General features: G+C 36.4%; 1 protein-coding gene across 12 annotated transcripts in view; it reads left to right on the top strand.

Annotated features, from left to right (window-relative positions):
* Positions 1-12,751, top strand: part of CLASP2 (cytoplasmic linker associated protein 2) — a 158,989-nt gene that overhangs the window by 21,269 nt on the left and 124,969 nt on the right. For all 12 annotated transcript variants that reach the window (XM_053669047.1, XM_053669050.1, XM_053669048.1 and 9 more), the window contains exons 6-7: positions 1,560-1,657; positions 7,631-7,701. In XM_053669047.1, the coding sequence (XP_053525022.1) occupies positions 1,560-1,657; positions 7,631-7,701 (169 nt within the window). The remainder of the gene's footprint in view (positions 1-1,559; positions 1,658-7,630; positions 7,702-12,751) is intronic.

The raw sequence follows: 12,751 nt of genomic DNA, 5'->3' as shown, positions 1-12,751 counted from the left end.
TGTAGGCATAATACACAGGTGTGGTCCGGGTCTTGTCCCTTCTGGTAGAATTGAATCTTGGTTATAACTGTTTTGGCACAGCTTTACACATTTGGAATAACTGTAGATACGGTTTCCCCCGCTTTTAGGCCCGAACTACCTCTCTGCCTCTGGAGGTCTGTAAAGAGTTCTCTCTCTTCATTTGCTCTTTAATAGTGAACTCTGCAGGGGAACTAGAGCTGCCTTCCAAATTCCTGTCTTTAGACCACATTTTTTCCCTTTTAATTGTAGTAAAATATACACAACACAAAATTTACCATTTCGGCCAGTTGTAAGTGCACTGTTAGTTCAGTGGCATTGAGCACACTCACGTCCTTGTGCGGTCGTCACCCCATCCACCTCCAGAGCCTTTTCGTTTTACTAAATAGAAGCTGTCTCCCGTTAAACAGTAACTTCCCGTTCCCTGCAACCCCTCCGTTCACAACAACCACGTTTTACTTTCTCTGTATGAATTTTACTACTCTTCAGTGCTTCATAAAAGTGGAAGCATACAATATTTGTTCTTTTGTATCTAGTATATTTCCGTTAATGTAATGTCTTTAAGGTTCATCCATGTTTTAGCAGGTGTCAGACTTTCCTTTTTTTTTAAAGATTGTATTTATTTATTTTAGAGAGAGGGAGGGAGAGAAACATCCGTGCTTGAGAGAAATATCTATTGGTTGCCTCTTGTACGCCCCCAACCTAGAACCAGGCCTGCGGCCCAGGCAGGTGCCCTGACGAGGAATTGAACTGATGACCTTTTGGTTTGCAGGATGATACCCAACCCACTGAACCACATCAGTGAGGACTTTCCTTTTTAAGACTGAATAATATTCCATTGTATGTATATACCAAAATTTTTTTATCCCTTCATTTATGCTTGGACATTTGGGTTATTTCCACTTTTTGCCTGTTTTGAATGATGATACTATGGGCATTGATGTATAAATATCTGTTTGAATTCAGGTCACATTCTCGAAAGGCAGTTTTGTACCAGGACAGTATATTAACTGTGGTCATAATTTGTATTCACACAATTATTAGCAGTTCTTTGTACAATCTTATTACAAAAAGAAGACTTTTTAAAAGCCATGTTAGTAACTTTTATTTACATGATTCTTAGATTTTTGTAAAACCTTTTATACAGTTTCTTGGGAGGTTCTCTTGGTTTTTGTTAATGATCTGCCGTAATCTCTTTTTTTTTTTAAGGTTTTATTTATTTATCTTTAGAGGGGAAGGGAAGGAGAGAGGGAGAGAAATAACCAATGTATGGTTGCCTCTTGTGTGTCCCCTGCTGGGAACTGGCCTGCAACCCAGGCATGTGCCCTGACTGGGAACCGAACCGCGATCCTTTGGTTCGCAGGCCTGTGCTCAATCCACTGAGCTATACCAGCCAGGGCTGCCATAATCTCTTAAGGGTTGAGAGTCATTTAAACCAGCTTTGAGCTTCAAGTTTGTCTACTAGTGTAATGTTACCTTGAGGTGAATTATTTTATTGTATCTCATGTATTGTTTTTTTAAAGTTCTGCATTGCTTGACAGGTGAGAGATGCCGCAATATTGACCATAGTGGAGATTTATAGACATGTAGGAGAAAAAGTGAGAGTGGACCTTTCTAAGAGAGGAATTCCCCTTGCTAGGTAAGTCTTACTAAATCCATTTATTTTTTTTTGCCACTGGTTTTAAGTTTTAATTTCATATGTTTATTTGAAATGGGTTCAGTTTTCTGAAATGTTTTAAAATTCCGAAGGTATGAAAGGATATATAGGTTGTTACTGCTTAAAAAGTTCTTAAGATCCTATAATTTTTTAGACACTATTTCATTATATACTCCCATATTAGTTATATATTTTTAATATGTAATTGAATACTATCATTAGGTAACTGTCTTTTGATATCAGGTAGTATGGTCATACTTTAGAAGATGTTTGAGCAAGGATTTAAGTAAAAATATTAATCCATTTATTAAGTAGTTATTTTTTGAGTGCCTGCTCTTGAAAGGTGCTGGCTAACAGAAAGCTGTATAAAAATCAATCCCTACCCTTAAAACCCAGTCAAACGGAATGCTGTGCGGCTGTAAGAAAGAAGGCGCACACCCTTTGCAACAGTATGAATGTAAAAAAAAAGAAGGAATACTACATGTTGTAAAAAAAAAAAAAAGAAGGCACTCTTACCCTTTGTGACAGCATGGATGGACCTAGAGAACAGTATGCTAAGAGGAATACACCAGTCAGAGAAAGAGAATACTATATGATCTCACTTACCTGTGAAATCTAGTGAACAAAATAGAACTAGAGGCATGGACACATGGAACAGGCTGACAGATCTCTGTGGGGAGAGCATGGACGGGACTGGAAGAGATTAGCCGTAGAACACACAGGCATAGTCTGTGGACACAGACGACAGTGTGGTCCGGGATAGGTGGAGGGGGGCAAATGGGAAATGGGAGACATTTGTAAGAGTGTCAGCAATAAAATAAAGATAGAAAGCATAGTCAAATAAAGTGTAATCCTGAATGAGTAACATAGCATCAATCAGATCAGTAAAATTCCTGTTGGTGAGCTTCTAGTGTATCAATTTTTTTTCAAAGATACTTTTTTCTGTAGTATTTTCTAGGATTGTATATTTTTATTTAAGATATTCCAATTAGATTTTCTTTAGTAATGAAATTTTAGTTTCCATTTTAAGGGGAACCTAAAAGGATTTTTTTCTTAACTTTTTATTATAGGAAATTTCTAATATGCTGAAGTAGACAGTATAATGAACCTTCATTGTACCTACTGCCCACCTCCAACAATTAACAACTTGTGTCTAGTTCTGTATGTCATTCCATTACTTACTTACTTTTGTCCTGTATTATTTTGTAGCAAATTTAAGTCATCAGACCATTTCATCTGTTACTGTCCAATGTATTTCTGAGGAGGAAAATATTTTTTTCAATCACAGCCATAATGCCATCTTCACACCTTAAAATTGTTTGCAAATAATTCTGTAATATCAGATATCTAGTCAAGGGTCAGATCTCCAGTTGTTTCACAATTGTCATAAGTATCTATTTTATTAAGCAGTTTGTTTGAATCATTGTCCAAATAAAGTCTAACAATTACTTGATAATGTTTTATGTCTTTTTAAATCTTCATGTACTCCCAACACTTTCTTTGCTTTGTATTTTATTTGTTGAATATGCCAGGTAGTTTATCCGGCAAAGTTTCCCATATTCTGGATATCACTAATTCTTTTTCTGAGGCGTGGTTTAGCATGTTCTGCTGTCTGTATATCCTGTAGATTGGTAGCAGGATCTGGACACTTGATCAGATTTTGGGGTGGGTGTATTAGGAGGAGCAAAACCACTTCATAGGTGGTGGTGTATTCTGTTGAGTATCATTATATCTGGCTGTCTCTTACCATTTACGATTTTTTCCAGTACCAATTATTTTTTGTTCATAAGGTTGTCCAATAAATAAGCATTTTGTTTACTTACTCATTTGCTTTCTACTTCTAGGACTAACAAGAATTTCATTTGAACATATTCTACATTATTTTATGTGGATGACAGCAAAGATGTTACCTTATACATCTGAGTGCGTCTGAGTGTATACATAGGGTAGGGCAGAAGTAGGTTTATAGTTGTTCATATAGAAAAGAGTGCAGTAGTTGATAAATAATAATACAAGAATGAACTCCGTTTCACGTACTCAAAACTGTAAACCTACTTTTACCCCATCCTATATATGTGTGTGTGTGTATTGCAGTATATATTTAAAATTTTATATTGAAATTATTTTTCTTTTATTTGAAATTTTTATTCAAGTATGACATTCATACAGAAAAGTACATAAATCATAAATACGAAGCTCTGTGAATTATCACAAAGTGAATACACCCATGTACCCACCCCACAGGTGATGAAGTAGAACATTACAACATTCCAGAAGTCTCCCCAAGTCCTTGTTAATCCTTCCCTTTTCTCTGCTTCTGAAAAGTAACTACAATCCGGACTTCTGTCACCATAGTTTAGTTTTGCCTGTTTTTGAATTTTATATAAACGGAATCAAATAGAATTTACTCCTTTGTGTCTGGCTTCGTTCAGTTAATACTATCTTTTAAAAAAAATGTTATTTATTGATCTTGTGGGCGGCGGAGAGAAACATCAGTTTGTTGTTCTGCTTATTATGGATTCACTGGTTGATTTTTTGTATGTGCCACAATCAGGGAATCAAATCTACAACCTTGGGGTATCAGGATGATGCCCCAACCAACTGAGCTACCCGGCCAAGGCAATATTTTTAAGATACGTTTGCATCGTTGTGTTCAGCTATTGTTAGTTTTCACAGCCTTATAGTTTTCCATTGTGTGCATAGGTCATACCTTATGATTCCATACTGTTGGAGGACTTTTGAGTTGTTTATAATTTGTAGCTTTATGAATAATGCTGTTAAAAACATTCTGTGCCTTTTGGTGTACATATGTATTCATCCTCTTGGAATATATCCAAGGAGAATTGCATAGGTATGTTTACCTTTAGTTTATATTGACGATTTTTCAAAGTGGTGGTACTTACTCGTAGTCTCAGTAGCACTGTTTGCACATTTTCACTGATATTTGGCATTATTAATCTTATCAATTTAGGGTTCTGGTCCATATATCATCGTTACAGTTGTAGTCTACGCTTTTCTGATTACTAATAAAGAAGAGCACCATTTCATATTTCTGAGCTATTTGGATATGTTCTCTTGAAATGTCTTTTCAGGTCTCTTGCCCATTTTAAAGAATAGGGTGTTTATCATTTTTAAAAATTGGTAGGACTTTTAAAAATACATTCTAGATATAAGCCCATTGTCAAATATATATATTTCAAATATAGTCTCCTACCCTGTCATTTGCCCTTTAGTTTCTTGATGTCTTTTGTTGTACACACGTTCTTAATTTTAATGTAGCCCTCGGTCAGTTCCTTTATGATTAGACAGGTTTTTGTGTCCGGTGTAAAAAAATCTTTGTGTACTCTGTTGTGAAGACATTCTCTGTGTAATTGTCTTGAAGTTTTATTTATATTCAGGTTTGTAGGTACACATGGGATTTTTTTTAGTGTGTGAGATAGTGGTTCAGATGCATTTTTTTCCTCATATGGATATCCACTTGACACAACACTTACTAAAAACATTTTTCATCAGTGTTCCTTCTGTTGTAAATTATGTGTACACAGAAGGACTTAAAAGTTTTGCATTATGCTGAAGGTAAAATTGGCCTATTATATTTATGTCTTCTTAAGTTATGTTTTATAAGTAATCTTAGCTTCCTAGGGATTTTATTATATGTGAATAGCTTATTCTTTAATGTCCTTAATGAAATAAGTCAGCAGCTGGTTAACCCTATTCTTATTGGTGATTTCCCTCACCTCTAAGTGACAGATGAGGACTGTGAAACCCAGAGCAGTGATAGCTGGTTGGTGAGAAGCTGAAGACTTCCTGTCAGTCAATAGTTCTTTTCCTCCGTGTTATGCTTATGTCATTCTCTGTTGTGTTGCTCTAGCAGGTGGTAGGGGATAGCAAGGGCTACGTAGGTACAAGGTATGGTAAGATTGCCTTTTTCTTTCTCTCTCTTTTTTTTTTTATCCTCGCCTGAGGACATTTTTTTCATTGCCTTGAAAGAGAGAGCAGAAGAGGGAGAAAGAGGGATGAGGAGTGGGGAGAGAGAGAAACATAGATGTCAGAGAGAAATGCTGATCAGTTACATTCTCATATGCACCCCAGCCAGGGATTGAACCTGCAACCTGGGTATATGTCCTGATGAGGAATCAAACCTGTGGCCTTTTCGTCTACAGGACAACGCCTCAGCCAATCCACACTGGCTAGGGGTAAGATTGGCTTTTTCAAGCATGTGGAGTGTTTTCTACTCTTTAGCATATGGACACATTATTTTACAAGTACAGTGTTTTGAATATTCAAAATACTGGACATATTTCTGATATGAAAGAGTTTTGCTTTACCCCTTTTTTCATATAATTGTTCCACCAAGTGTTTTCCTCTTTCTACTAGCATTTATTTGTAAGAGTTGAGTACAATAAATTCAGAAAATTACATTCTGTTTTCATAGTGGTCATATTCTGATCAGTGAAACAGTCGGAACACATACAACATCTATCTATTAAGTTTCTTGTTTTATATAGGTGCAGTTCATGGCACTCCAAAACAATCACATAGTAACATCAGAGATCATTGATCACAGATCACAGTAATAACAAAAAAGTTTGAACTATTGTGAGGAGTACCAGATTGTGACAAGAGACGGGACGAGAGCAAATGCTGCTGGAAAAATGGTGCCAGCAGACTTGCTTGACACAGGTTAGCCACAGACTTTCGATTTGTAGAAAATGCAGTAAGTGCAAAGAACGAGAAAGCAAAGTGCAGTAAAACAAGGTATGCCTAAATAATCAATTCCTAGAAGGTTTTTAACTAAAAGATTTTCTTAAGCCAACAAATACCAGTATCTGCATCCTCATTTTACAAGTGGACCTAAAGTGTTAGACCTAAATGTTAAAACTAAAATTTTAGAAATGAAATTGTGACAAAGATATAAGGGTAAATCAAAGAATGGCTGACATTTAAAGACACCTTGACAGTGGCCTCTTGCCTTCCCCAAATCTCTGTCATAAATTTAAGACTAAATCATAGCATGGTATATTGGAAAGCAAAGGCAAAGCAAACTAAAAAAAAATAGTGCTATCAGCATGATACTAATTTGCATCTGAAAAAAACTTTGTATATAAATATAAAGCATCAGAAAGGATGCAGTTAAATTCTGGATGATAGGAATGTGTAGTTTATTTTCTTTGTTTTTATGTGTGTTTTCCAATTTCCTTTTATAATGAGTGTACTTTGCTTTTGTAATAAGAAACATTTTTAACTAAGAACAGAGCAATAGCAGACGTGTAGAAAGTAATTACTCTGAATATAAAATCAGAAGCACTAACAGTTCAATGAAGATAGGTTAGGAGGGAAAACATCAGATTATCAGTCATATCAGCATTACTTTAGTTTCTGACATTTTATATTTCACTGTTTTTATATCTGCCTTAAGTTTCCTTAACATGATTCTTTGTACTTTTAAAAGGTGTATTGGTGTCATTCTGCTCTCTGTCTACAAGTGTGTCTATTTTGCTTGTTAGTTCAGTTTGACAGTATAGTGATTGTGGGGGTGTCGGAGGGGGAGGAGTAGGGTGTAAGGGGACTAAATTGTAATGAAAAATACAATAAAAATGAAATACACATTGGGGCTGAATGGATTCATTATAAAGTTGGAACTAAAGTATTTTTGATGAGTTTGGAGAAATAATTTTATGGTGAAATCTGGGGAACTGCTTTATGTGAAAGTTATCTTTTCACAGTTTTATACCTGCAAGTCTGTAAAGCACTACCTGTATTTGGCTGGGTCTCCCACCTGGAGAAGGATGGGTTTTGTCTTTTTTTTTTTGTCTTTTCTTTTTAAAGTGAAGTCATTGTAAAAGAGAGTTATATAGAACTAACTGGAATTGGTTTTTTTTCCTCAGGGAGATGGTGAAAGGAATTATTTCTCTTTAAATCATATGTTAAACAAAATTTATTCTTTATTCCCAGATTAGAAATGATATTTGCCAAATTTGATGAGGTGCAGAATTCAGGTGGTATGATTTTCAGTGCCTGCAAAGGTAAGAATAATTAAGTTATTCCCATTTTTAAACATTTGTAAGATTATTTAGGAACTTTTAAGATGCCAACACATGTCAATGTTATATTACATTCGATTTTGTGGCTTAAACTTTGTTAGGATATAATAACAGTCTTTACATCCTGTCGATTGTAACCTTTCTGATTCTGGGAGCAAGTGAAAATTTAATAATGGCTGTACTCAATTGTGTGAAATGATCCTATTCATTTGCCTATTTTTGTATCTTCTGGGTTGTACATATGATGACTCTCTTGCCCTCCATGTTCCATGCGTGAAATTTCTTTCTATTCCCAGAGTGTTTTACTTAGTTGTTTAAAAAAACTTTACTTGTAAAAAAAAAACAAAAAAAAAACCTTGTTATTCAGTTACAGTTCTCCCAGTTTTTCCCCCTTAGCTGTCACCTAAACTGCTTCTGCCTACACCGCTTCCGCCTACACCCTGCACTCCCACCCTGTTGTCCATGTTCATGGATCATTTATGCCTTTTCCTTGACTTGGCTGTTCCCCTTCTTTCCCCTGTTAGCCCTCTCCCTACTCCTGTTTGGTTACTGTCATTTTGTTCTTTATTTCCATGTCTCTGGTTCTATTTTGCTCGTTTGTTTTGTTGATTAGGTTCCACTTATAGGTGAGATCATATGGTATTTGTCTTTCACCACCTGCCTTATTTCACTTAGCACAATACTCTCCAGTTCCACCCATGCTATTGCAAAGGGTAGGAGTTCCTTCTTTCTTTCTGCTGCATAGTATTCCATTGTGTATATGTACCACAGTTCTTTGACCTACTCATGTACTGATGGGCACTTAGGATGTGTCTAGTACTTGGCTATTATAAATTGTGCTGCTGTGAACATTGAGATGCATAGGTTCTTTTGGATTGGTGTTTCAGGGTTCTTAGGGTATAATCCCAGCAGTGGAATCACTGGATCAAAAGGCAATTCTATTTTTAGTTTTTTGAGGAAATTTCATACTGCTTTCCACAGTGGCTGTACCAGTCTGCATTCCTACCCACAGTGCACTAGGGTTTCCTTTTCTCCACAACCTCTCTGTCACTTGTTGCTGGTTGATTTGTTAATGATGGCCATTATTCTGACTGGTGTGAAGTAGTATCTCATTGTGGTTTTAATTTGCATCTCTCTGATGGCTAGTGATGCTGAGCATCCTTTCATATGTCTCTGGGCCCTCTGTACGTCCTCCTTGGAGAAGTGTCTGTTCAGGTCCTTGGTCCATTTTTTAATTAGATTGTTTATCTTCTTGGTGTGAAGTCATATGAGTTCTTTATATATTTTGGAGATCAAACCCTTGTCCGAGGTATCATTGGCAAATATGTTTTCCCATATAATTGGTTCCCTTGTCATTTTGCTGGATTTTTTAAAGTTGTGCAGAAGCTTTTTAATTTGATGTAGTCCCATTTGTTTATTCTTTCCTTTATTCCCTTGCCCTAGGGGACACAGGATGAAAATATTGTTGTGTGGAGTATCTGAGATTTTCCTGCCTATGTTCTCCTATAGGCCTTTTATGGTGTCATGACTTACATTTATAAGTCTTTTATCCATTTTGAGTTTGTTTTTGTGTATGGCGTAAGATGGTGGTTTAGTTTCATTTTTTACATGCACCTGTCCAGATCTGCTAACACCATTTGTTGAAGAGGCTATTTTTACTTTATTTTATGCAACTGCCCTCTTTGTCGAGTGTTAATTGACCATAGAGTCATGGTTTATTTCTGGGCTTTCTTTTCTGTTCCATTGATCTATGTATGTGTGTGTTCTTGTGCCAGTACCAGACTGTTTTGATTACAGTGGTCTTATAATATAGTTTGATGCCAGAGCCCTCCTAATTGGTTCTTCTTGCTTAAAATTGCTGAGGCTGTTTGGGGTCATTTATGGTCCCATATAAATTTTTGAAATATTTGTTCTATTCTGTGAAATAGATGTCATTGGTATTTTATTAGGGATTGACTTGAATCTATAAATTGTTTTGGGTAGTATGAACATTTTAATGATGTTAATTCTTCCAGTCCATGAACACAGTATATAATTCCATTTATTTGTGTCTTCCTTAATTTCTTTCTTCAGTGTTCTGTAGTTTTTTGAGTACAAGTCTTTTTCCTCCTTGGTTAAGTTTATTCCTAGGTACTTTATTATTTTTTTTGTTGCTGTTGTTTTACTTAGTTGTTTTTAGGAGAAATCATGGGGTTGATGGGTTCCGTTACACATATATATAGACTGTTAATGATGATACTGGTGAGGAGACACAGACATAGGAACTTTACCACCATCATCATATTTGGCTTCTTAATTAGAAGTTGGAATTCATGGACGTTGGCCTTAGTATTCGGCATTAATTTGATTTTGTGTTTGCTCTACTTTTTGTACAGATACTAAATTGTATTTGGTTTTGTTGGGTAGCATTTACCTAGACTTCAGTCGTTAATTACTAGTTAGCCTTATATGTAAAAAATGTGTTCTATTTCCAAAGATAGTATAGATGTTTTTTCAGCTAGGAAATTAGGTTCACATTAGAGAAAAAACTTAGTGTATGAGTTGTATAGTTAAATAATAGGAAAAGTAGTTAATAATATAAATTAGTTTTTTTTCCCTTCTGGATAAAACCAAGACTGAGCCTTGTTTTGTTGCAGGAAGGCAGAGGGAGTAAGGATTTAGTGTTAAAAAGATTGCGTCTACTCCAATCTCAACTTCGTTCCAGAAGCATAAATTGACTTCAGTGCTACTGGTCCTCAACACTGACTACCAGCCGTTTCTCACTCCTCAGAGTAGAAAGTGTTTGAAGTGCCCTGTCCTTTCTCCAGCAGTTACCTCTGTCCATTTCCATAGAAACCAGAAACAGCAGGAAGAAGGCGAGTTGTTAAAATTCCTAGAATTACAATTTTTGTGTTTTCATGTTATTTATAGTACATTCTCATTTTTGTATTCCAGACTGTGTAGTTACAACTCTATGAAAAGGAGTATAATGCTAATTATAAATTTAAGATACTCATTATTTATTATTTGGTATGGTTTATTTTGAAGGAACTGTCATTCTTGTATTTTGTGAGGTTATTTCTGTTACCTTCAAAAACAGATTTTCCCCCCATATTCTTTTAGCCTTCATTTCTTTGTCTCTTTATTTCTCTCTTCATAAAAGGAGGTTTGGGGTTAGTATCTTCCATTTATTTCTCTTGAGGTAGTCTTTAAGTTTTTTGGAGATTATGATGTGAATATTGTAAGTAAGCATAGTCAAATATGAATGTTAAAGTATATAATATGTGTATTGGGGTGTAGAAATTGGTAATGATATGTTTTTTTTATTTTTTAAATATATTTTATTGATTATGCTATTACACTTGTCCCATTTCCCCTCCTTATTCCCCTGTACCCTGCATACCGTCTCCCACCCACATTCCCCCCTTTAGTTCATGTCCATGTGTCGTAAGTTCTTTAACTTCTACATTGCCCATACTATCCTTGCCCTCCCCCTGTCTATTTTCTACCTAACGTCTGTGCTACTTATTCTCTGTACCTTGTCTCCCTCTCTCCTCCTCCCACTCCCTTGTTGCCAGCCCTCCGTGTGGTCTCCATTTCTGTGGTTCTATTCCTATTCTAGTTGTTTGCTTAGTTTGCTTTTGTTTTTGTTTTTGTTTTAGGTGTGGTTGTTAATAACTGTGAGTTTGCTGTCTTTTTACGTTCTGTTTTTTATCTTCTTTTTCTTAGATGAGTCCCTTTAACATTTCATATAATAAGGGCTTGCTGATGATGAACTCCTTGAACTTGACCTTATCTGAGAAGCTCTTTATCTGCTCTTTCATTCTAAATGAAAGCTTTGCTGGATAGAGCAATCTTGGATGTAGGTCCTTGCCTTTCATGACTTTGGAATACTTCTTTCTATCCCCTTCTTGCCTGTAAGGTCTCTTTTGAGAAATCCGCTGACAGTCTGATGGGAACTCCTTTGTAGGTGACTGTCCCCTTATCTCTTGCTGCTTCAAGAATTCTCTCCTTCATTTTAATCTTGGCTAATGTAATTATGATGTGCCTTGGTATGTTCCTCCTTGGGTGCAACTTCTTTGGGACTCTCAGGGCTTCCTGGACTTCCTGGAAGTCTATTTCCTTTGCCAGATTGGGGACATTCTCCTTTATTATTTGTTCAAATAAGTTTTCCACTTGTTGCTCTTTCTCTTCCCCTTCTGGTACCCCTATAATTCAGATATTGGAACGTTTAAAGATGTCCTGGAGGTTCCTAAGCCTTTCCTCATTATTTGGGATTCTTGTTTCTTCATTCTTTTCTGTTTGGTTGTTTCTTTCTTCCTTCTGGTCCACTCCATTAATTTGAGTCCTAGTTTTCTTCCCATCACTATTGGTTCCCTGTGCATTTTGCTTTATTTCACCTAGTACAGCCTTCATTTGTTCCTCTAATTTGCGACCAAAATCAACTAGTTCAGTGACCATCCTGATCACCAGTGTTTTGAACTGCACATCTTATGGGTTGGCTATATCTTGGTCACTTAATTGTATTATTTCTGGGGTTTGATCTGTTCTTCTGTTTGAGCCTCTTTTTTTTTTTTTTTGGTCTGGCTGCACCTGTTAGTAGTGAGGGGCGGAGCCTTAAGTGTTCACCAGGGCAAGGCGACCCAATCACTGGGTTGTGATGCTGTATGTGGGGGCAAGTCAGAGAGGGGGCAGTGGTGCTTGCTGTGCTCTTTCTTGGATCTCAGTCTCCTCAGCCACTTCCCCCAAGCGAATTGGGCCCTTCTCGTGGTGGTGTCCGGGTGGGTGGACAGTTCAGTTTTTCTGTCAGTTCTGGTTGTATTTTTGTTTCTAAATTTTGTTGTCCTTAATTTTCATTGTGAGAAGAAGGCACAGCGTGTCTACCTATGCCTCCATCTTGGCTAGAAGTCCAGTAATGATGTTTTTGAAGGCAGTATTATGCTGTCACTGAAAAATACTTCAGTGGATTCATTAATAAGGGAGAGGACTAGAAGAGGGAAGCAAGCTCATTGATCATTTTGGCAGCTGCCAAATCCCCTCCTTTCCCTTGCCT

Source organism: Artibeus jamaicensis, unplaced genomic scaffold, assembly GCF_021234435.1.
Source record: "Artibeus jamaicensis isolate MK-2021 breed Jamaican fruit bat unplaced genomic scaffold, CSHL_Jam_final contig_519, whole genome shotgun sequence".
NCBI classification, from domain to species: domain Eukaryota; kingdom Metazoa; phylum Chordata; class Mammalia; order Chiroptera; family Phyllostomidae; genus Artibeus; species Artibeus jamaicensis.
The sequence above is the reverse complement of the archived record's forward strand: the minus strand, read 5'-3'. Positions and strand labels throughout refer to the sequence as shown.